General features: G+C 41.3%; 2 protein-coding genes across 21 annotated transcripts in view; one reads left to right on the forward strand and one right to left on the reverse strand.

Annotated features, from left to right (window-relative positions):
- cadpsb (Ca2+-dependent activator protein for secretion b) overlaps positions 1–16,594 on the forward strand; it is a 61,472-nt gene extending 44,878 nt beyond the window's left edge. For 5 of the 20 annotated variants that reach the window (XM_034586310.1, XM_034586315.1, XM_034586318.1 and 2 more), the window contains 12 exons: positions 2,225–2,331; positions 7,277–7,433; positions 7,549–7,690; positions 8,483–8,644; positions 9,971–10,126; positions 10,273–10,420; positions 10,530–10,604; positions 10,693–10,776; positions 10,866–10,898; positions 11,036–11,143; positions 15,130–15,234; positions 15,321–16,583. In XM_034586310.1, the coding sequence (XP_034442201.1) occupies positions 2,225–2,331; positions 7,277–7,433; positions 7,549–7,690; positions 8,483–8,644; positions 9,971–10,126; positions 10,273–10,420; positions 10,530–10,604; positions 10,693–10,776; positions 10,866–10,898; positions 11,036–11,143; positions 15,130–15,234; positions 15,321–15,497 (1,454 nt within the window). In that variant the 3' untranslated portion in view covers positions 15,498–16,583. Of the gene's footprint in view, positions 1–2,224; positions 2,332–4,040; positions 4,071–4,613; positions 4,626–7,276; positions 7,434–7,548; positions 7,691–8,482; positions 8,645–9,970; positions 10,127–10,272; positions 10,421–10,529; positions 10,605–10,692; positions 10,777–10,865; positions 10,899–11,035; positions 11,144–15,129; positions 15,235–15,320 lie in introns of all 20 variants that reach the window. The other 15 variants (XM_034586308.1, XM_034586314.1, XM_034586306.1 and 12 more) reach the window with 6 other exon arrangements.
- Positions 16,595–19,514: 2,920 nt separating this feature from the next.
- ca16b (carbonic anhydrase XVI b) overlaps positions 19,515–22,269 on the reverse strand; it is a 94,187-nt gene continuing 91,432 nt past the window's right edge. Inside the window, exons 28-29 of the mRNA XM_034586302.1 lie at positions 21,173–21,308; positions 19,515–20,591 (exon numbers count right to left, since the gene is read on the reverse strand). Of these exons, the coding sequence (XP_034442193.1) occupies positions 20,445–20,591; positions 21,173–21,308 (283 nt within the window). The 3' untranslated portion in view covers positions 19,515–20,444. The remainder of the gene's footprint in view (positions 20,592–21,172; positions 21,309–22,269) is intronic.

The raw sequence follows: 22,269 nt of genomic DNA on the forward strand, positions 1-22,269 counted from the left end.
TACAAAAAGAATACATCTTATGTTTTGTTAAAGGTTAAATCAAATACAAAAATAAGAAAAGGACATAAGCAACATCCAATATAAACCTCATATACATATAAAGGATTGTACCTTCACATGCATACAGTATATGCATTTTCTAAATGTCATATATTTCAAATTGATATTTAAAGGGTCAGTTCCACCATAATCCACCATAAACAAACAAATAAACAAACAAAAAAAATCATTCTCTTGTGGTACAGTCATGTAGATAGTTTTGGTTTTACTGCAACTTTCACCTCATATAAAATGTAACTTAATTGTCCCTGAGGTGAAAGTGGTCTTACAGTTAGTTGAAACACAAATAAAATGTATAATTAGATAAGCTGAATGAATCAAACAAAGCCTAATCTATTTTAGATCAGGTGAATTTAAACATGAAAACATATCCAGATCAACGCAGATAAACTGAAACTATTCACGTGGCTCACGTTTCCACCGGGGAAAAGTGACACAGTTTGTTTAGCTTGTGTTGTGTGTCTTGTAATTTTGGTGAACTGGCCCTTTAATATTCCAAAGTAGACACATTAGATATTGTTTTGTTTTTTATGTTTCAATAGTTTTAAACGTCTTAATGGATTTACTCCAAACTGTTTCTGATTATTATTTCTTCTTTTGCGCTGATGAAGCTGAGCTGTGCTGCCCCTTCTAGACCAAACCCTGATCCATGTCTTCACAGATGTGCTCTCAGAGCCGTCCCTTCCAGGACATTATGACCACAGGATATATAGTTACTGTAATACAAATCCATGTGATCCATCCATTAGTGTCGATTATATGTCCCTGAAGACAGCGGCTGAAGTATAAGCTTTAGATATCTCAGATTTCAATCCCAATGAAGAACCTTACATGAGAACTGAAGGCCTAACCTAAAGTGGCAGTTACATTTAGCTGTTACAGCTAGGACCCAAAAATAGATTCAATTATTGATTTGGCCTGAGTTCAAATATCTGAGGAAACTTAGATAGAAAGAAATAGTGGTGAGAACAATCAAATACCCCCAGTCGGACCTGCAGTCTTACGTAAGAGCGCTAATGTTTTATGTAAAGTTATGTATTTATGTCCTTTTGATTTCAGATTTGTGTAGCCATTCGGTTTGATGTTCAGATTATACACATTCATCATTTCCACATAGTCGTGCACTTTGAATATTCCCATTCCATCGACATGTAACTGTCTTAGCGGATCATTCTGTCAGCAGAGGTACAACCAAGTGATCTGGAGCTTTTGCAAGTTATAGAGAAAAATCAGCAGCTAAGTGAAGGAAAATAGGACAAAATCTAAGTCGATGACAGATTTAAAACCATCACACTGTAAAAAGTATTCATTAAAACACATGTAGGTCATTCAATCAATTGATTGGTAACAGATTTATTAACTTAAGGATATTTTGAATAGATATTTTTAAGGGAAGAACAAGTGTAAGCATCTAGTGAACCAAGCACTGCAGGCAGTTTGCTGAAATGAGTAAGACTTGTTTTGATGACTCAAGAAAAACATGTCGGTGTTGTATTTATATAATAAGATTAAATTAATCATAATTATGAAATGGGAATGTCCACACATTTCTTGGAAAATGGCTGTAAATGTCATTTTGTAGATTTTTAAACAAATATTTGCACAAATTTGATCAGTTCTACTCTATTGCAGCACAAGTATTGGATAAATATAGTCAGTAATACTGTATTAGACGTATATTTGGATAAGGTCTTGTTATAGGTTTGATTGAAGTTTCAAACAGAAGTGATGAATTATTTTTACAGTGTGTGTTCAGTGAGGGTTTTTGGACCACAGCATGCGGCAGCTCCTTATACAGATGGCTTATTCAGTACCGCTTCACTATGCATGCTTTCTGATGCTACATCGCTCTTCCATCCCAACGCCACTATTCCTGTGCCTGATATTCCTCCGACATAAATATGATTATCCTACAAACACATCACTTCTGTTGCTTTATGTCACGCAGCCTAAAATTGCATGTAAATGACGACACGCTTGACTTATTTAGGGGGTTTGGTTTGTGAACATCACAGTGTAAGTGCTGTGTTTGTACTTTTATTAAACGGTCAAATACACAGACAGGAAAACTCTTTAGAATAGTCGTAAAAAAATAAAATCCCCCTGGAATCCTTCTCTTTGCTTGACTAACCACTCATCCCTCACCCTCATCCTTTTGTCTCAGAGAACGTAGGCCGCTTAGTCACGCCTGCCAAAAAGCTGGAGGAAACAATTCGCCTGGCGGAGTTAGTCATAGAGGTCCTCCAGCAGAACCAGGAGCACCATGCGGAGGTGAGTGAGAACCCTCTCCTCCTCTCCTCCTCAAAACACTCTCCCTCTTTACTCTCACTCTTATCTCACTCCGCCCCACAGCAGGGAGTTAGTCGTATTATCAGTCTTCTATAAATAAAGCTGCTTTCATCTATGGGTAACGAAAAGAAAAAAAAAAAAACCCTTTCAGAGATTAATTTAATTTAAGGAAGCTCTAATTGGTGTTCGACAGACCATGGCTACATGGAATCAGAGCGCTATGTTTGAGCAGAGTTTGTAAATTAGACAGGAAATTATATAATGTGTGCAGTTCTTTCCTCTGATCACGGTTCAGAGTTCAACAAGGCGGCATATGGTAATATTTTATTTGAGGTACTCCAGTAAAAAGAGTAGGAAACAGTAAAACAGGCCAGTGCAAGTTACTCGTGGCTTCTGTTTGCTCTTGATGTTGTGTTAAGTTTCCCTTTGGCCACATTTAGAAGAACAAATATTAATATGAATATACACAACTAAAGTGGCTCTCAGTAGAGCACGTACCTCCGCCAAGGCCCAACAGTCCCCTAAAATTCAAGCTGCACCAAATTTCAGACACTTATTAAGATCAGTTCCCTCAACATGCCTGTTTTTTTCATCAAGATCAATGAATTATTTACTTTAATGTTGCTTACGAACAAACATACAAACAAACAAACAGGCGTGAAAACATAACATCCTTGGCGGAGGTCATTACAAGTCAAAGTCCTGCATTCACAATCCCACTTAAAGGTTCAGTGTGTAGAATGTAGTGACATCTAGTGGTGAAGTTGCATGTTGCAGCTGGACACCCCTCACCTCACCCTCCCTTTCCAAACATGAAAGAGAACCTGTGGAAGCCTTCAGTTGTCATAAAAACTCAAAAGGTTCTTAGTTTGTCCAGTTTGGGATACTGTAAACAACATGGCAGCCTCCGTAGAGAGGACCTACTTCAAATGTAAATATAATAAAGTATTTAAATATAAAGGCCACATTCTACGATAAAGTAAAACAGAAATTTGTACAATTTAGATGAAACACACTAGTGAAAACATCAATAGGATTATTTTATATTCACTTTCTGTAAATAGATCCCTTTCCCCTAAATCGTACACACTGGACCTTTAAGAAGAAGTACACAACTATTATCATTTAAATACATTTGAAAGTATCAAAAGTGAAAATACTCCTTCCACAGAAAATTTGTGAGTGATACAGTGAGATTGTGATATAGTTATAGTTAATAAATGTTTTTCTCTGAGCCTCACAGCATTATTTTAATTAAAACATCTGATGAGTTGCAGTAGACACATCTACAACATGCTTTTTTGTGAGATGGGAAATAATTAGTTTAGTCTGTTTTGATGTATATAATAAATTTATACATCTTTACGTAAATCTGAAAAGTAACCAGTAACTGAAGCTTTCAGATCCTTCTAGTGGAGTGAAAAGCAAAATAGTTCCTGACTGAACTAGTAGAGTAGTAGCATGAAGTCCAATAAAGTGTAAATACAAAAAACAAAGTACAGATACCTTAAAAATTGTAATGAAGTACTCCACTCGAGTTACTTCCCACCTCCCTTCTGCATCCTATCTGCTGCTATAAACACTGAGCTGATGATGAACATGTAGTTGTGTAGATCTGAAGGTGATCCAGTGTGATCGTAGAACATGCAGATAAAGCAGATTTATTGTATCTCTCTGAATATGCTTGACAGGCGGCAGTCACAAGTTCTGGAGATCAATCGGTACAGTATTTTTATTTCTTTTTTCCTCTTCAGTCCCCCCATCACGACCCCCCCTGTTTGGCATGTGCGCCACTTTGGCACGACGCACCTTTTCTAGGCTCAGGATGAACTCATAGACAATGCTGCGGTGGGTGGGCTTTCTAGGCGTAGAGCTGAGAAGAGTTTTACAGAAAGACAATTTTTTTTAAAAGGCACCGTAGCTTGCACAACATAACTGTGATCATGAAGCATGTTCATCGGGCCATTAAGAGGTTTCCTTTCTCTCCAAGCATGCTGAACCAGTAAATTCCCCAAAGTATGCTCCATGTGAACCTTTGAAGTCTGATCCACCATAAACATTTGTCCCCCCCCCCCCTTCCATCCAACAGTTAATTTCACAGTCCGCACTTGTTCAAGCATTACTTTCCCCGGCTTCTCCTCTTCCATCCCTCTCTGCTGTCTATTGTTAGTTTACCAACCCTTTGACGAAATGCCTCAAAAATACATTACTGTTCTGTACATCTTCCTGTGTTCTCACTGTCATATGATTGGTGACTGTCCCAGCAGGGAAAAGAGGTATGTAGTCAAGTTGAATGGGAAAACTTCCCACAATGCACCGTGCATGACCAGTAGATGATGCCACGTCTACTTACTCCCCTCCACCCTCAGCATCAGTACACCCCCCCTAGGAATTGGTCCCCTGATACAGTTGCATTGTCACAGCAATATAACCTGTTTGGCTGAACACTGGCTGTGCCGCACAGCTCTCAGGGTCCTGAATGTGTCCCGTAACCACTGTCAAAGGTTGGAGGCCGCTGCGCTTGGCGACCTTTGAGCCTCTCCCCCTCCCCCACCTGTCAGAAACGTTGACAGCCCCCCTCTCTGATCACTCCTGTCCATAACAAGAGTGTCTCTGCTCTCCTTGAATGTGATGGAGAAGATCTCTGTTTGCTGCCTGTTTGTCGAAAACTAGAACTTTCAAGCCGTTTTGGTTTTTTTAATATTTTGGAGTGAGCAGGTAAGTAGACAGGTGAGTAAGGGGTTGACGGCCATTGTGGCGGTTAAGCCAGATGAGAAAATACTTTTAAAAAAAATTGTAAAAGAAAAGAAAGCATGCAGCATAAGTTGAAAAGATTTAAGCGATAGTTCACCGAAAAATGAAAAGTCACTCATTATCTACTCGCCACGATGCCAATGGAGGGGTGGGTGAAGTGTTTGATTCCACTAAACCCTTCTGGAGTCTAAGGGGTAAACAGCGTTGCAGCCAAGACGACCCCTTCTTCAGACGTAATAAAACAACAGAAAAAAACCACAACATGCCTCCATACTGCTCGTGTGGTGTCATCCAAGTGTCCGCAAGCCCCGACATTCATATTCACTCGAAAACAAGGTGATTCAGAACATGTTTTAAGCCTAAAAGTCCACTACCAGAAGTGGAGATGCTAGCGGACGTAGCCACACAACATGTTATCCTCAGAGGAGGATAACACGGAGTAAATGACGCCGTTTCGAGACGAATATTAATGTCGGGGCTTGCTGACACTTGGATGACACCACACGAGCAGTATGGAGGCATGTTGTGGTTTTTTCTGTTGTTTTATTACGTCTGAAGAATCGGTCACAATTGACTTTAATTGTGTTGGATTCGGCTGCAACGCTGTTTACCCCTGAAACTCCAGAAGTGTGTTGTGGACTCAAACACTTCTCCCACCCCTCCATCGGCATAGCGGGGAGCAGATAACGAGTGCATTTCCCTTTTCCGGTGAACTATCCCTTTAAGCTTCATTTGCTGAACTTGGCAACGTGCTAGTCTGAATGATAAGCAAATAAGCCGAGACTGCCAGCAAAGCAACTACTGTACTTCTGCTGTCAAAGGGCGAGGAAGTCCTGACGGTGCTGGAAAACGTGCAGCCGAACCTCAGAGGCTCACTTAACTAATTGGAACAGACGCTCTTCCAACACAAGAGATGCTGTGTGCTGCAGTCTCCGGTGTGCCTATAGGCGAAGATGTGCATGAGTCACATTCACATCTCGTGGGCCGTGGGTTTGTCAGCGATGTGAATGGTGGACGCCCCCTCATCTCTTAGCCTGAGAGACAAGCATGCAGGGAGCTCCACATCTGCATGAGAAAAGCACCTTCTCCCTTTAAACTGATCGATTCTGTCAGGGATATATAACAAGGCACGAACATGCAACCCTACTGTGTGATTCTCCTGATACACGTATTAACATGGATTTACTACTAATACCCACTTTAAGTCCGAATCAATATAAGCTGTGGATTCAGTGTCAGAGTATGGGATGGGAAACACAAACACAGATACTCACACACACACACACACATGCTCAAACACGTGCACATGCAAACAGGTATGATGGTGTGTCCTTTTCTCTCTGTGAAACTATGTTTGAAAGGAAATACCCAACAAAAGACCCCACGTATACAGCATGAAAACCATCACTAATCAACAACCCACGTTTATATTTCTTAAAATTAAACAGCAGATTTGGAATGAGGCATATTTAAAGGAACAGTTTGGAGGTAATAGGCTTATTTTCTTTTCTCTCTTTCTTGCAGAGAGTTAGATGAGGATCATCTCCACATCTGTCAAATAAACAAACAGTTGATTAGCTTATTTTAAGACTTGAAAAATATTTCAGGCCCGTTGGTATTCAAAAAAAAGCAAAACCAGTGAGTGAAAAAACAAACTCGGTAAAAATGATTCCGAAATTATTTTAAATAATAATGAGCTATATAACCTCTGACCTTTGAAAAAAATGGCACATCATGATCAAAGCATCTTTGCTGCACCTCATCTTTCTCATCTTGGAGAATAATTCGCCGTGGAAATTTTGCCACTTGTTTATTTCGTTGTTATTGAAACAATTCCCCCTATTTCCAGTCTGTATGCTCAGCTTCAAGCAGCTGGCTCCTGGTTCTAGCTTCATATTTAACAGACTGACATGAGAATAATGTCCATCCTCCAGTCAAACTGGCTTTAAGACCTAACTCTCTGTAAGGAAGTGAATGAGCCCGTTTCCCGTGATTTTGAACTATTCCTCAAACATACACAAAGCCGACATGAATCCAATGGTATTTCCTTTTAAGACCAACACGCTCCAGTTGTGTCTGTTAGCTCCTCCTTCCTTCCTTTCCTCCTTGCGTCTCCTTATCTCCTAACATCTCCTCGTTCACCTGCTCCCTCTCCCTCCTGCTGTGTCTCTAGGCGTTTGCGTGGTGGACGGACCTCATGGTGGAGCATGCAGAAAACTTCCTGGCCCTCTACGCCATCGACATGGACGCCGCACTTGAGATTCAATCACCCGAGAGCTGGGACAGCTTCCCTCTCTTCCAGCTGCTCAACGACTTCCTCCGGGCAGACTGTAAGCTCCTGCACCTGCCTCGCATTTATTTTATTACTCCCCTCAGGTGTTTATGTGCTTAAACTTATGCACTCACATGTATTTTTATCACTCCTTTTCCCTTTTTTTCTCACAGATCATCTGTGCAATGGAAAGTTCCACAAGCACCTTCAGGATCTGTATGCTCCTCTGGTGGTTAGATATGTGGATCTGATGGAGTCCTCCATCGCACAGTCAATTCACAAGGGCTTTGAGCGAGAGTCCTGGGAGCCTGTAAAGTAAGGAGCCTCCGCCTTCATAGCCAGGCTGTAGGATGGTTGGAGATGCAAGTCTTTTATATTTAGATGACAGACTGACGACGTGGAGGCTGAGAAATCTGTGCGAGCAGCTTTAATTATCGCCCGGGCTTCCTGTAGGTTCACTGCTAAAGAACGAGCCAAGAGTGGGCTGAATAACCTGCTTTTTTCTGCGAGGGAAATGGGTTATTTATTCTCTAAATAGTCTTTGACTAATGTGTGTGTCTCACCAATCTCTCTCCGACACATTGGGGTCAGGGCAACATCTAATGTTTCTGTTTTGTTTTGTGAACTAACCTTCATAATGTGTGCTTTGACTTGTTGCCAGAAACTAAAGGCCTCCAGTCTGTTCTGTTGCTGTTATTTCTTTCTTGTGGCTTCCACACTTATGGTTTTACATTTGTTTGTATTGCTAAATTCAAAAACCCAAAATATATATATAAATACGATTTCTGAATGTAAACAATAATGAAATTTGTTTTGATTTGCGTTTATTCTTGTCAGTATTACATCGCTTCTCCCTTTCACTGCAGTTAAAACAGTATATGTGTGCATCCTGAGTCCGGCCCCCTTTACTCTGCAGGTCTTATGACGTGTGTCTTTTGATAAGTACTGTTTGGTCTCGTTTTTTTTACGTGTGCTACTGTACATTACTGTCTTCACCTGATTTTGAAACTTTATGTTACTGTTATGATGAGTGTTACATGGCTTTTTCTGCAGCTCCCACTCCACTGTTATGGACACCTTTTTTCTTTCTGTCTGTCTCTTCTGCAGGAGTTTAACAAGTAATCTGCCCAATGTGAATCTACCAAATGTGAACCTCCAAATTCCCAAAGTACCAAATCTGCCCGTGCCAGTAGCAGGACTATCAGTTAACCTTCCACAAATGCCTAGCTTTTCTACCCCGTCATGGATGGCTGCTATATATGACTCTGAGTGTGTATTCAACTAGTTCACTATAGAAATGTTAAGCAAGCAGAGGCTGCCTTGGTATGAAGATGCCTGCAGATTAAAAAAAAAAAATTCCGAAGAAGATGCATCACATTTTATTCCGTGTGGCTGCATCTGATAAAGTAAATATAACAAACCACAAAAAAAGCAAAACAATGAAGCGTATTTAGCACGCTTCGTCTCATGAGGGAATCCTGTTCATGTTCATGCCAAGGGCGCTCTGAGGTGTTAGAGTAGATGGGGTTCTGCTTTCTGAAATGAGAGGCTGAAACACTCATTTGTCTTAGCGTGCATGCTGTTGGGCTGAGGTGTGGAGATACAGGCCAAAACTCAAATCTGAATATCTTACTCCGAGGCTATTTGGGCCTTGAATGCACAGAGAGAGAAAAACCACCCCAAAAAATGTAAATTAAAAAACAGACAGTATGTCCCCATTTGAAAATTTGCAAGTCAAAATCCCCGTTCTCAAATGTGTGTATCTCCTCTGAGTTGTTGTCCACAGACATTTGCTTTAGTGATTTTTAGCGTGCTGCAGATTGCACATGGCTGTAGGCTCATTCCTGACCTTGACCACCTGCTTGTAGTGTGATTGGGAGAGCAGAGCGTGAGCTGGACTGAAGACGATACCACGAAGAGGCTCGGCCGGCGGCTTTCAGACCCTGCGCCTCTCCGTTGTATCGCCCTCCCTCCCCAGCGTCTCTCCTGCGGCACTTCCCCAATCACATCTACGCAGGGTGCCCCCCCCCGCAAAAAAAGGGTCTGCATGGTTTGTTTGGTAAATCTTCCAGGAGCCCCACCAGCCCCGGGACATGGACGTTGAGAGAGGGCCTGTGATGAGGGAAAAGTAATTTGGAGATTTTTTAATTTTTGGGGAACCAGACACGAAACCATTAAAAGATTTTTTTTTTTACACGCCCTCCCTCACGTCTCCATTCCCTTTCTCCTTTGTCTTGACACAGTGTGATTAGCTGCTGTTTCTGCAGTGACTTTACCTGCATGTGGCCACTTCACATCCCAGTCAATAACCATGCTATGCAGCATGGTTATTGATTCGTGACAGTAAACCCTGTCCGCTCCCTTTCACCCATACGCTGTCCAGAAACGTTTGAGCGGACCTGTCAGTGTATGGTCGGAGTGGACCTGAACTGTGTCCAGGTGCAGAGGAACAGCATCCTCCTTTGCACCTGCCACAACATACCTCCACCCTCTTTCCCACCTTCTGACCCCCTCTCTCTCCAGCGGCGTGACCTTTTTCATCTGACCTGTGTGTGTGTGTGTGTGTGTTTGTGTGTGTGTCGTGGTCGCTGGCAGTAACGGCTCTGGGACATCGGAGGATCTCTTCTGGAAGCTGGACGCCCTCCAGACCTTCATCAGGGACCTGCACTGGCCCGAGGAGGAGTTTGCCAAACACCTCGAGAGTCGCATCCAGCTCATGTCAAGCAACATGATCGAGAACTGCGTCAAGCGGTGCGTTTGTGTGCTTCCTGTGCATGAGCGGAGGAGTGACTGACACGAGCAGAAATACTTTGAGGCAGCAAATGTGGAGAATGGACACTTAGCTGCATTTTTTATAATAAAGCCAGCACGTATAAATATTTCACTTTGCATTGCAGCACCCGGATGGCATTTGAGTCCAAGCTGACAAAGAGCAGCAAGTCCACAGATTTCCGCATTTCTCCGACATTATGCACCATGTTCAACGTGATGGTGGACGCCAAGGACCAATCAGCTAAATTGTGCGCTATGGAGATGGGCCAAGAGGTAAAAGCTTCACCTGGGACAGTGAGCACATTACGTTAAATAATGTATTTTATTTGTTTCATGTTCAATAGTGCTTTTTATTTCTTTTTTTAAAATAAATTTTCTTTAGAAACAGTACCACTCCCAGATAGATGAGCTGATTGAGGAAAGTGTGAAGGACATGATCCAGTTCCTGGTTGCAAAGGTACATCAGCTGTGGACAAAGTTTTTTACTACGTCAGAGGATCAGAAGTTTTTGTAACTGTGTGTGATTCCCGTTCGTTGCTTCTCAGTTTGTGGCCATTCTGGATGGTGTGCTGGCTAAGATTTCCAGATACGATGAAGGCACTCTCTTCTCCTCGTTCCTCTCTTTCACGGTGAGATGGAGCTTCTCTCTCTTCAATCCCTCAGAACCTTATTGTCCTTGAACCATTTGATAATTTAGAATACTTTCTTGTGATTTCAGGTGAAAGCTGCCTCAAAATATGTGGATGTACCCGTAAGTCTCACAACATCCTCTCTCTTCTGCGAGCTTGTGTGTGTGTGTGTGTGTATATTTAATACTTGGGTTGAGAGTTGAACAAAACCCTGTGAACTTGAATGAACCTTTCTGTGTCTCTCTTCTTTGTCGTATAGAAACCTGGCATGGATGTGGCTGACGGCTACGTGACCTTTGTGCGCCACTCTCAGGACATACTCCGTGATAAGGTCAATGAGGAGGTGTATATAGAAAGGTTATTTGATGTAAGTAAGATGCCGTCTCCTCCTCACAAGAAGGGAGGGGCCTTACAAAATGTGTCAAAACAACAGGGCAGATGGGGGATAAGTTCCATTTTGAGACCAGGAAATGTGTTTCAGCCTAAGAGGCTTTTTCTGACCCTCTCCTCCTCTCGACTTCTCTCTTTCTCTCTGTCTCTCTCCTCTCTGTACCTCAGCTGCTGCCCCCTGGTGTGCATTGCCACAGTGCTTTTGGGCCTTTGTGTATTAAACAAAAGGAAACTTTTATTTACAAAGAGTCCATAAAAGCATCCTCAAAACAGGATTATCTGAAGCAGTGCTCTCTGGAAATAACGTGTCAGCACACTGACTCGTATCTGTAGCTAACCACTGTGCTGTATGCTGCCAGATACTTTCCACGTAAAGCATGTCAGCCTCCGGAAGACTTGACACTCAGCACTCCTGGTCCAGTCCACAGGGGGGGGCACCCATGCAGTTTTTTTTACGTGAACTGAAAACGCTGGGTGTAAGACGCACTGCTGGATGGACCCGAGGGACATCATGATGTCAAACTCAGAGGCTGACATGGTCCGTTAGAGCTGCGGTTCCCAACCTGGAGGTCGAGACCCCACTGAAATACATCGGAGAGGATATTCTGAGCCAGTTGAAGTTCAGCAAAATCGACCACGTTGTAGTTTCATCTTAAACTTTGTGCAGCTGCACGATCTGAACTTACCTGACAACTTAACAAGAGTGAAATGTCCACAACAGACAGAAAGAAGAAAGTAAACTAGCTCAGGTACAATGCACAAGATTTGTCCGTACGTCATTAATCAACTAGTAATAAGACGGTGATAAATCATTTGCTCTATAAAACATCTCAATACTAAATTCATTAAAGTTGAAAAAGACTGGAACTGAAAACTACTCATTAGTAAAGAGTGAGTATGACTAATAGGCTGATAATTGTCATCATGGTGTCTTCTATTCTCTAACATAAACATGCTCATAAATAATAACTGCACCAACGAAACCCTCTTCCATCTTTTTGACTTTTTTTTTCCAGTCAACCAGTAAAAATTTACAACCAAATCTGACAAAACAAGAAGAAACTGGTGGAACTTTCCCCATCTCAGGTGAAGGCAGCATAAAACTTTAACAGTCAATACTGAGCGATCGTGTCTGTGTCGTCAGGGGATGTTTAAAAAAGTACCTCCCACCAATCCTCAGTTACTCTGAGTGCAATCTCAACTTTACTTTGTAATTTCACTACAATGCAAATCCTAATAACTATGATCAAACTAAGCTTCACGTGCACATAAACATAGCTGGTGCAACGATCTGTAGGTCGATAGAAGGTCAGAATCCGCAAAGGTTGGGAACCAGCGCGTCAGAGGGCGAAGAGAGCACTGACTTACAAAAACATAATCCTACCGGGATACATTGGCAGTGATGTGTCCTCCATGTGTGATTTGAACGACACATAATGCTGTGATGTGTGTGCTTCATGTCATTTAGAAAACTATTTGTACAGACCTGTGTCTCTGCAGGTGTGTGTCGCGGCTTTGTGTGTTTGAAAGATTTCCCCGGTTCTGTGCGGCAGTGACGTTAAGTCTTTGTGTCTGAGAGACGCTCCCACGTCTCCCTCTGGTTCACTCTGTTCGTGTCGCTGTAGGAGAGTCTCCTGCCGGATAAATGTGTTTTTTGTTGTTGTTGTTTGGGAGTGAGGAGTGATGCTGTTGTGAAGTGGGTCTGCTTTTGTCTTTGAGGTCCACACCGGCTCCCCCGTGTCGTCTCTTTTTCTATAGTGTGGACTTGTTCCCCCTCCCGTGTCCTCTGTGTGGCCCCGAAGTTCACAGAAATCCTGCCCCAGCACTGTCATGTTAAATTTATAAAACTCCTGCAGCTGTGAATGTTTCGGTTTTGGCATTTTAAATTATCCTTTAGCTCGACGATGTCAATGTTTTTCTCTTCCATTTGCACGCTCATCCATCCATACGCCCATTTGCTCGCATGTGGAAAATGTTCCTCGATGTTGCACAGGCTCTACTTTATCTCTCTTTCTTTCACTAATTTGTTCCTTTTTGAGCTCCTCTTTTCTGATTAACACCATTCCTGCTGCCTCCTCTCTTCAAAACAAAAAGTGGCACTTATCTCTAGTGTTGCGTTGCGTTGTTTTATCACATTATGTTGGTTGGCATGATTTTAGAGTCAAATAAACTTCCTGTGTACATCTTCTAGCATGACCCTCCTCCTCAGAGCTCTGCCTCATTTGCACATAGCGCAGTCTTCCTCTAGCACGTACTCTGCCACCCACCCACCCACCTGCGAGGTCTGCATGCACTGCACGCTCAACTCGACTGTGAAGTGGACAGGCATCTGCATATCCAGGCCTCACGCTCAAACCTCTCAACCATTCACCCAATCAGTCGTGGTCCAGATAAACTGAAAAAAAACCAAACCACAACGATGACAAAACAAACCCTCACACTTCCAATCCGGGCCCCTTTAACCTTCTTGCGTTCCTGCCTACTCACATGTTTAAAGTTGAATTCTTCTCTTGGTACTGGAGGTATGACAACAGTTTTCTATCAGACCTGGGTGCTCTTCTCTTGGAACTTTAAAACTCGCCGAGTCTGGGAAACCGCCCCAAAAAGGGAAGGAGAGAAACGGTACAAGATAAAAGCACCTGCGCTCCCCGCCTGCTGACCATTTGCTCTCTTTCATTCTATTTTTCTTTTTTCGAATGAGCTTGTCTCTAAACTATAATTTCAATTCCTCCATAATAGTTTTTTATCTCCAGTGTAGTTTTTTTCTTTTTCAAATGCAAACCGGAATGTCTACTGAAGACGTACAAATAAAGGCTGAATAATTGGCTTCAGTAACTGATGGGCCTGTGCAGCTTTTACTAAATATTAAAAACATTTGTTAAACTGATTCAAGGGTCGATTACAGCTCAAGACAGATCATTGCGTTGTGGCTTTTTTTTTATTTGAATCATTTTCTCCAGTCGCTGTAGAATCACTGCTCGGAGTGAAATTCTCTAAATAATGTTCAGCCCTTCAGAGCACTGTGTGTGTGTGTGTGTGTGTGTGTGTGTGTGTGTGTGTGTGTGTGTGTGTGGTCCAAATTGAACAGTATTTTACATAAAGTAAACATAACGTAATGTAAACTTCTCAGTGGGTAGGCAAATTAATCATTATTAGTACATAAGCCTCTGTATAAAACATTTATATTAATATCGGTTCGATCAAAAGTAAAAATATAATCATTCAAAAGGTCACCATGTAGCCGATAAACGAGTCAGTGAACAGCATAAATGACCAGGATCAGGTCCAGCAGGTTCAGGAGTAATGCTCAACTGTGGATCCGTTTTTTTAAAAACTCATTAAAAAGCAGCTCTTCTGGTTCATGAACCCGAGGATTATGGGTAATATCCACTGCTCAGTTGTGTTTCAGTCCAGTGAGTGGGACGACATAGTTACAGCACAACACACCATTTCATTGAGTGCAACAGAATGAATCATCTGGTGTGGCTGCAGAGGGCGCTGTTGCTCAGTAAAAGTTACACAGCGCTGCTTTCACTATTAAGACGTTTTTTTCAGGGGCTTTAAAATGATTTTGTTTATTCAGTCTAAGGTTATGAACATTTTTTTGATAGAAGCAAACTTTATGACTTTCAATTGTTTGTTTTGTAGCTGATGAGATTTATTTTGAAAGTGACTCAATTCTCACGTCACTAGAGGCTGTTTACTTGGATTGAAGCTGATTCTGACTCATGAAATGTTCCATCAAGTGTGAGAGAGACTCGACATTAATCCTCATTAATTGTGCACATGGGTGAAATGAAATGTGAAACCCTTTACAGAGGTTTTTATTGAAGGGATGCTGGAACACACACGGGGTGTCTTAGTTGTCCGTGTGTGTCTTTCAGGGTAGTGTGATGTCAACAGGTCTTGAGTATGTGTGCGAGTGTGTGTTTTGCTGGAGAGCGTTATGCTTTTGTGTTTCAGCAATGGTACACTGCCACCATGAACCTGCTGGGGACCTGGCTCACTGAACGCATGGATCAGCAGCTCCACGTCTACCAGCTCAAGATCCTCATCAGGATCACAAAGGTGACGCAGGGAAACCCCGACGGGGAGACAAAAAACACCCACAAGTCATTGTGTCCACGCTGACGTGTCTCTCTGTCCCTCTGCAGAAAAAGTACAGGGACTTCCGCCTGCAGGGCGTCCTCGACTCCACCCTGAACAGTAAGATGTACGACACCGTGCGCAACCGGCTGACCTTGGAGGAGGCCACTGCCTCAGTGAGGGAAGGAGGCATGCAGGGCATCTCCATGAAGGACAGCGACGAGGAGGACGAAGACGACGACTAGAGCCTGTGCACTGACACCCCCCCCCCCCCCCCCCCCCTCCCTCCCTTTAACACTTTTGACTTTAGCCTGGTTACCGATGCATGTACCAACTCAGATAGCCACTCTAGGACCTCTTTGTCAGCTCGAAATGCCTATGAAGGAACTATTAACTATAAAAATAGTACTTATACTGAGGAAAATAAAAATAAAAATGTTAAAAAATAACCATGATTGGCAGTTTAGCTGTGTCATGATAAAGATAGCACCTATCTTTGTTTCATTCATTTCTAAATTCATTTCTATGTGTTACTAAGCAATATGGAGAACCATTTGTTTGAACAATGTTGAGTGAGATTAATAGGTGTGTCCCTGTCCAATGCAAACCTATATGGCGCTTCTTTGTCGTATTCTACATTCATTAATGGTACATTGTCGTGATGATGAGTGTGTGGACCCTTTTCTTTGTCTTGTCTGTTTTTAAGTGAATGCCAACTGCTTCAAACGGAAAATAAACCTCTGTATTTGTTTACGGCTGTCAACAGATGAACTGTCGTCTACTCACTGTTATTAACATCAGCAGTAAGTCGAGACCTGCGTTTTTACCATGTGTCAATGCTATGTGATCTCATCTCAGTAACCAATTAGACACGGTTCAACAAGTGGGTATTCTAGAGATGCAATATTCTCATAGCTCCATTTTGATAACTTGGGAGATTCTATTTTTATTTCAACATTAAAAGGCCTTGAAATAGGTTCTATTTTAATTGAGTTGCACTTTTACAGAGAAAAGAGCAAAAATAATTTTTTTTATTGAAAAAAAAAAAAAAAAAGGTTGGTCTGTCTTTGTTCTGTAATTGTGTAGAATGAGATGTCTGGCATTTGTTTGGGTCTCAATGTTGTTTTGTATATATTATATAAATATATATATAAATATAAAAATGCTGTACATTGCATTCTGAGCCATCGCTGCATGCCTGTGGGTTCCCACCCTCCCCAAACGCTTTCTGTTTTCTGTGTGAATTAGCTGGTGGATTCATTCTTGCTTTTGCCTTATGAAAGCCAACAGTTGTAATATGCAAGAGCTGTGGCCTCGAAATAAAAATTATTGTACATGTGCATCCTCTGTCATGTTTACGCTGAAATCTACATACAATTAATATATAGTATATACAATCTGTTTGGCAGAGGTAGAAAATCACCAGTACAATTATTTAAAGGTTCAGGGTGTAAGATTTAGGTCAAATTGAATATAGAATACAAATGTGTGACCATCTAAATTGTACATATTGTTTTCTTTACCTTTGGCCCTTTATATATAAATACTTTATATTTACATCACGAGTGGGTCCTCTCTACGGAGGCCGCCATGTTTTTTACCCTAGTCCAGACAGGAGAAACTAAACATCTTTGAGTTTTTATGACAACTGAAGGCTTCCACAGGTTCTCTTCATGTTTGGAAGAGGAGGGTGAGGTGAGGGGCATTCAGCTGCAACGTGCAACTTCCCCACTAGATGTCACTAAATTCTAAACATTGAACCTTTAAGTGTTGTACTTCAACTAGATCCCCTCAGTCAAATTTGAACACAGATATGATTCCATTAGATCCAATGGTGTTTGCAAACACCTTATTATCCTCTCTAAAAAAAATCATGGGAATACAATAATACAATAACAATGGGAATCGTCATGTTTTTAAGTTTGCTCCGGCATCAGAATGATCCAGTGATATTTGTCACTAGACACATGGACATGTTGCCAGCATGAATGCATAAGAGATAATTCGGCATCGGTTTTAATGGCGTCAGCTTTCTGAAAATATAAACATATACAGGCTCAAGTTGTGTCCCACAGCTACACAATACACAGCAGTTTGAATTGTTACTTTCACGTTAATGCATCAATATTAATAATCCAATGAGCCATTCTGCATAAAAAAGAAAAAAAGAAGTACTTTTACAAATTTTTTTTTGCTGATACTTATACACAGGACTTTAACTTTTAATTTTTCTAATCAGTGAACTGAATAATTGTTTGGTGACAGACTGACAGCAGGGGGCGACCAGGATGAACCAGTTTGTTTGGAGAAACCCATCCATTAGTGGTTACATGTGGTATTAAGATGCTGTGCACCCAAACCCAGACTTTATTTTGTGTATAGCAATACAGTTGAGCTATTAAATAACACTATGACACCATAATATGGTATATAACAGTATCATAGGGATATAAGGCCATGATACTATTATATAAACAAGATAAGATGGACAAAACCAGTTGATCATTTATTCAAGTCACAAGTCAGACTTCACCACCACCCTGGTTGAAACCCACTGAGGATAAACATCCTGCACCACTGAGCAAATATCATGAAACTGTGGTCTCAACACCAGCATGGACGTCTCAGAGGAGCAGGTACGTTGTAGTGGATATTTAATTAAAGTACAATCTGTCACAGGGGCCACGACTCAAATCAAATATTTGTATGAAAATACATGTCTGTCTATGATCACAAAAGTTAGATATAAGTCAGTCATTTGTTCTTAAAGCAACAAAGCACTCAACGTGTTTTCAACGTGTAGAAATATTGAACAGAGGACGCTGGCGTTCGTACAAGAGAAAAGAAGAGTTGCTGAAAAGAAGTTGTGTTGCAGAGCTGAGCGATCGGGAATCTGGATTTTTCTCCAAATGTTGGAGAGTCTTTGTTCTCAGCAACGAACAGAAAAAATTAAATATTTAAATCGTAAATCAGGGTTAAAACGGGGCTTGGAATTAAAAACAAAATATTGCTGAGACAGAATATTAGGCCAAAATAAAAAACATTTTTCACTCTGGATTTAAATCTTCTAGTCTGAAGTGAGGTGTGAGGAAAGCATCATGTTCACTGATGAAGTGAGTCCCCAAAGGCTCGAAACAGAAACATGTTTAAATTCACACCTCTGACAACTCTGTAAATCTCTTGCTGTGAAATTTAAACATTTGGATTTTAAATTCTACGGATTAAATAAATCTCAGGACAAAACCACTTGCATGTTGCAAACTGGAACCACGTCTTTGGTTACAAATAAAGCATCAAGCCACCAAAACAAAAGCTACACTACCTCAAAACAACCACAACACCCCGAACATTTAGACGTTCTCATGTTTTGTTCATATGTGAGTCACAGTGGATGTACTGAGCATTTGTTTTTCTTTTTTCAGGCCAGTCAAAAAGAAAAGTGAAAACAAATTTTAGAGCAAAAAAAACGATTTGAAGTCCAGAAGCTATTCAGTCAATTTCCTGGTAAAATGATTATTATAAATATTCCAACACATCAGTGACAAGCTACTAAAGAGCATCAATACTTAAAATGATTTCCAAGGCACAGAAGTTCCCTAAATCCATCGAAAAGAGAGTAGCACAGCTCGAAATGTGAAGAGGGACATCCTCAAAATCAAAAGGCTTCTGAAGGTAGAGAGTGAAACAAAGAAATCCTTCTGTAATGTCAGAGGAGCAAGTTGGAAAAACTATGCAGGAGTGTTTTCAACTGAGGTCTATCCATCATCTATACCCCTTGACCTTTAAGGGTCACAGGAGCCAATCCCAGCTGACATTGGCCGAGAATCTAATTGCAACCTAATCTGCATGTCTTAAGACAGTGGAAGGATGACAGAGTATTCGGAGAAAACCCACAGATACAGGTAGAACATCCAAACTCCCCTACCGTCAGATTCTAATTCAGAACCACTGTGCCCCCCATGTCCTGAGGTGACAAAATAAAGCCCAGACCTCAGTCCAGTCCAGAAATAACAGCAGGACTTAAACTCCAATGATAAGTTTGACAGAAGAATTAGAAAGAAATGCTGCGTCCACTTGTGTGCAGCTGAAACCTATCGATACAGATTCAAGACTAATTTGGGCATAAAGTTCCTGTATTCATTGTTACTACAAAGTGCACAACACTTGCACAATTCATTTCACACTTGATGCATTTGTGGACTTTTGTTTTCACTTTGATTGACATTTCCGCTGCTGTTAAATCATCTTAAAAAAAGTCCCAGTCACATCCACTGTGATTTAATGTCACAAAAGAAAACATGAAAACCTGTGTGGGGTGTATACTTTCTGCAGGCGTTGCATTGTGTTACAAAGAAACTTATTCCACGTGTTATAACTGTTGAGCTTTGACAGTCGAGGTTAGAGAAGCTTGAAAATACTGGAAAATTAAAAATAGGTGGAGTTGTGTAGGTCATTCATGATCAGCTACAGAATCTCCAAAATAAAATAAGAATCTACACAAAAGACCAGTGGACAAATAGTGAAAGAAAAACATTGGCTGGCTATTAAGGATATAATATATATGTATATATATTACAAAACAAACATAATATAAATCCCTCTAAAAAGCAATAAATGTTCACATTACATGTTGTAACACACTGGAACAAAATAAGCCAAAAGTACATTACACAAAACAGCAGTGAGATATTTGGACAATTTGTGAATATCAGGCAGGTCAGAGTCTCTTCACGCGTGTGGAGTGGAGCCTCAAAACAGTTTGATCGAGGTGACAAAGTGACAATGCATGCTGGGCCACGTCGTGATGCCATGTTTCGTTTTGAGACATTATCGGAAGTGGATCGCCTTCAACTCATCCCGGTCTCTACGCTCCATGTTCGTCTCTCGGTGGTCCGCAGAGCCCAGTTTAGTCTTGTAGCCAGAATTTGAAGTCGCTGGATTTGGGCAGTAACACTGATAGTTTAGTGCAAACCGGACAGAGCTGCTTTTTCCTCACGTCAACTTAAAAACAGGTGCAAACGCTCAGCAGGATAACATTTAAAGACAAGAAATAAAGGACAAAAACATAAATATCAAAAAACCTTTATCAGTATAAAAAGTAATAAGGTTATTCATTTAATCAATAGTCTGGCAAAAAAGGCCTCAGAAAAGTTCGCAGATTTTTTACAAATTAAGTGCCCATGAGAATGTCCTCAGACGAGCGACTCCATGCTCTCCGCGGGGTCCGACTCGTCCGCCATCGCCACCACTCCATTAGTGTCCATGTGCAGGGGGCTCAGGCCACACTCTCTGTTCCCTATCAGGCTGAGCATGGCTTTGTAAAGGTACTGGTACTCCTCCTGTGCACACAAACACACAACAGGCATCAACACAACACATCACCTCCAGTGTCAAACTGTGCAGCTGTGAAATAATTAATCAATGTTTTTGATAACACTGAATCTGACGTATAAAGGGACATTTGTAATACAAAAACCCAAAAGTGGGGAAAATAACAAGCTTTTGCTCACTGATCTGGTCTTTTGGTGACATACTTACTATATGGCTCAATTATAGAACTAGAAAATTAAGTGAATGCTGTTTATTTAAATTACTAATATTGTTAATGTTAGCTTGTTTTCATTTGAGCTGCTTTCTAGTGGCTGAAAGTTAATAAATGCCACTGTATTTCTTTTTTCAGATTTAAAAAGGACAATGTATTTTATTTATGGCCACTGGGGGCAGCAGAACAAGCATCAAACATGGTACTCATGAGAATTCAGAAAAACAGCTGCCTGCTATGGCCATTAAAAAAAATCCTGAAAACACACTGACTTGAGAGGAACTGTACATTTATAATCTGCGAGCAAACTCTTTAACAGTACCTGTATTCAATGTTACTTTTTTTCAATGTTTGTGCTTCACATAAACTCAGACTCACTATATCAGTGAAGACTCCCGGCCTCATGAGATTGATCATCTTCGCCACCTGATAGACATCCACAACGCCCTCGTTCTCCAGCTGCTGGGACAGCGTGGTGAGGGCGCAGAGCATCCCTGCCGACACGGCTCCACACCTGAATACACATTATTACAATGAGTTCTCTAGGATGCATATCGGTCTCAAAGTGTGCTCCCGTTAATGAGTATAACACATCCTATGCACAGAGTTTAACTCCATCACTTCAGATGTGTAGAGCTATTTGCATGTGTGCAGTTCCCATCATCACCTAAATAAATACAGACTGAAGTTATTAACACATGCACAGTTTTTTTGCAACCAACAAGTAAGATAAAATACACTGCAATAATTAAATAACATTAGATAAAATGTGTGATGTGATGTTAGCATCTGGTGTAAACTGGCGAGGAGAAAGTTTGGCCTGTTAGTTATTCTGTTACAACTTTACATGGAGTCCCAACTGTCTGAGAAAAGTATGTTCCACTGTCGGGACCTTCAGTGAAGTGAGTATTCAACTCAGTGATGTTTTCACTAAGAGCTGCTGAGGCCTGAGGGAGAGACGTCAGCTGGGAACCACTGTGGATGCTGTTATGGTTGCCTGGTTACTGAGACGTGGTGGCTTTGTTTAACCTGGCAGCTTGTCTGCAGGTTCTAAGAAGTGGCACGGAACACTCTCAGCCTTTAGTCGCATATATAACACCCTCCTTGTTCAAATAGGACAAATTAACAGCAATTTAACAATGCAACTCTTTTACCACTTCTGATCCCTTAACACCCAGATCCAGGAGGAGCCCTTGGACTTTGTGCAGCACATATTACAAATAGAAGTTTTCTTAGAGAGTGCGTACCTCTGCCGGCTAAAGCTCTATCTCACCATATTAAAGAAAGTGAAAAACAAGTCCTGGATCTGAACATTTATAAGCTCCAGAATTGAATGGGTTCTTCCTTGAGTCATTCTCCACCACTCCATAAGACTTCATAGAAATCGTTTCAGTAGTTTTTGCACAATCCTGCTAACTAACAAACACAGATGAAAAGATAACGTCACTGTGTGAGCTGGACTAGATCTCAAGGCA

The sequence above is a fragment of the Hippoglossus hippoglossus genome, chromosome 5 (assembly GCF_009819705.1).
Source record: "Hippoglossus hippoglossus isolate fHipHip1 chromosome 5, fHipHip1.pri, whole genome shotgun sequence".
NCBI lineage: Eukaryota > Metazoa > Chordata > Actinopteri > Pleuronectiformes > Pleuronectidae > Hippoglossus > Hippoglossus hippoglossus.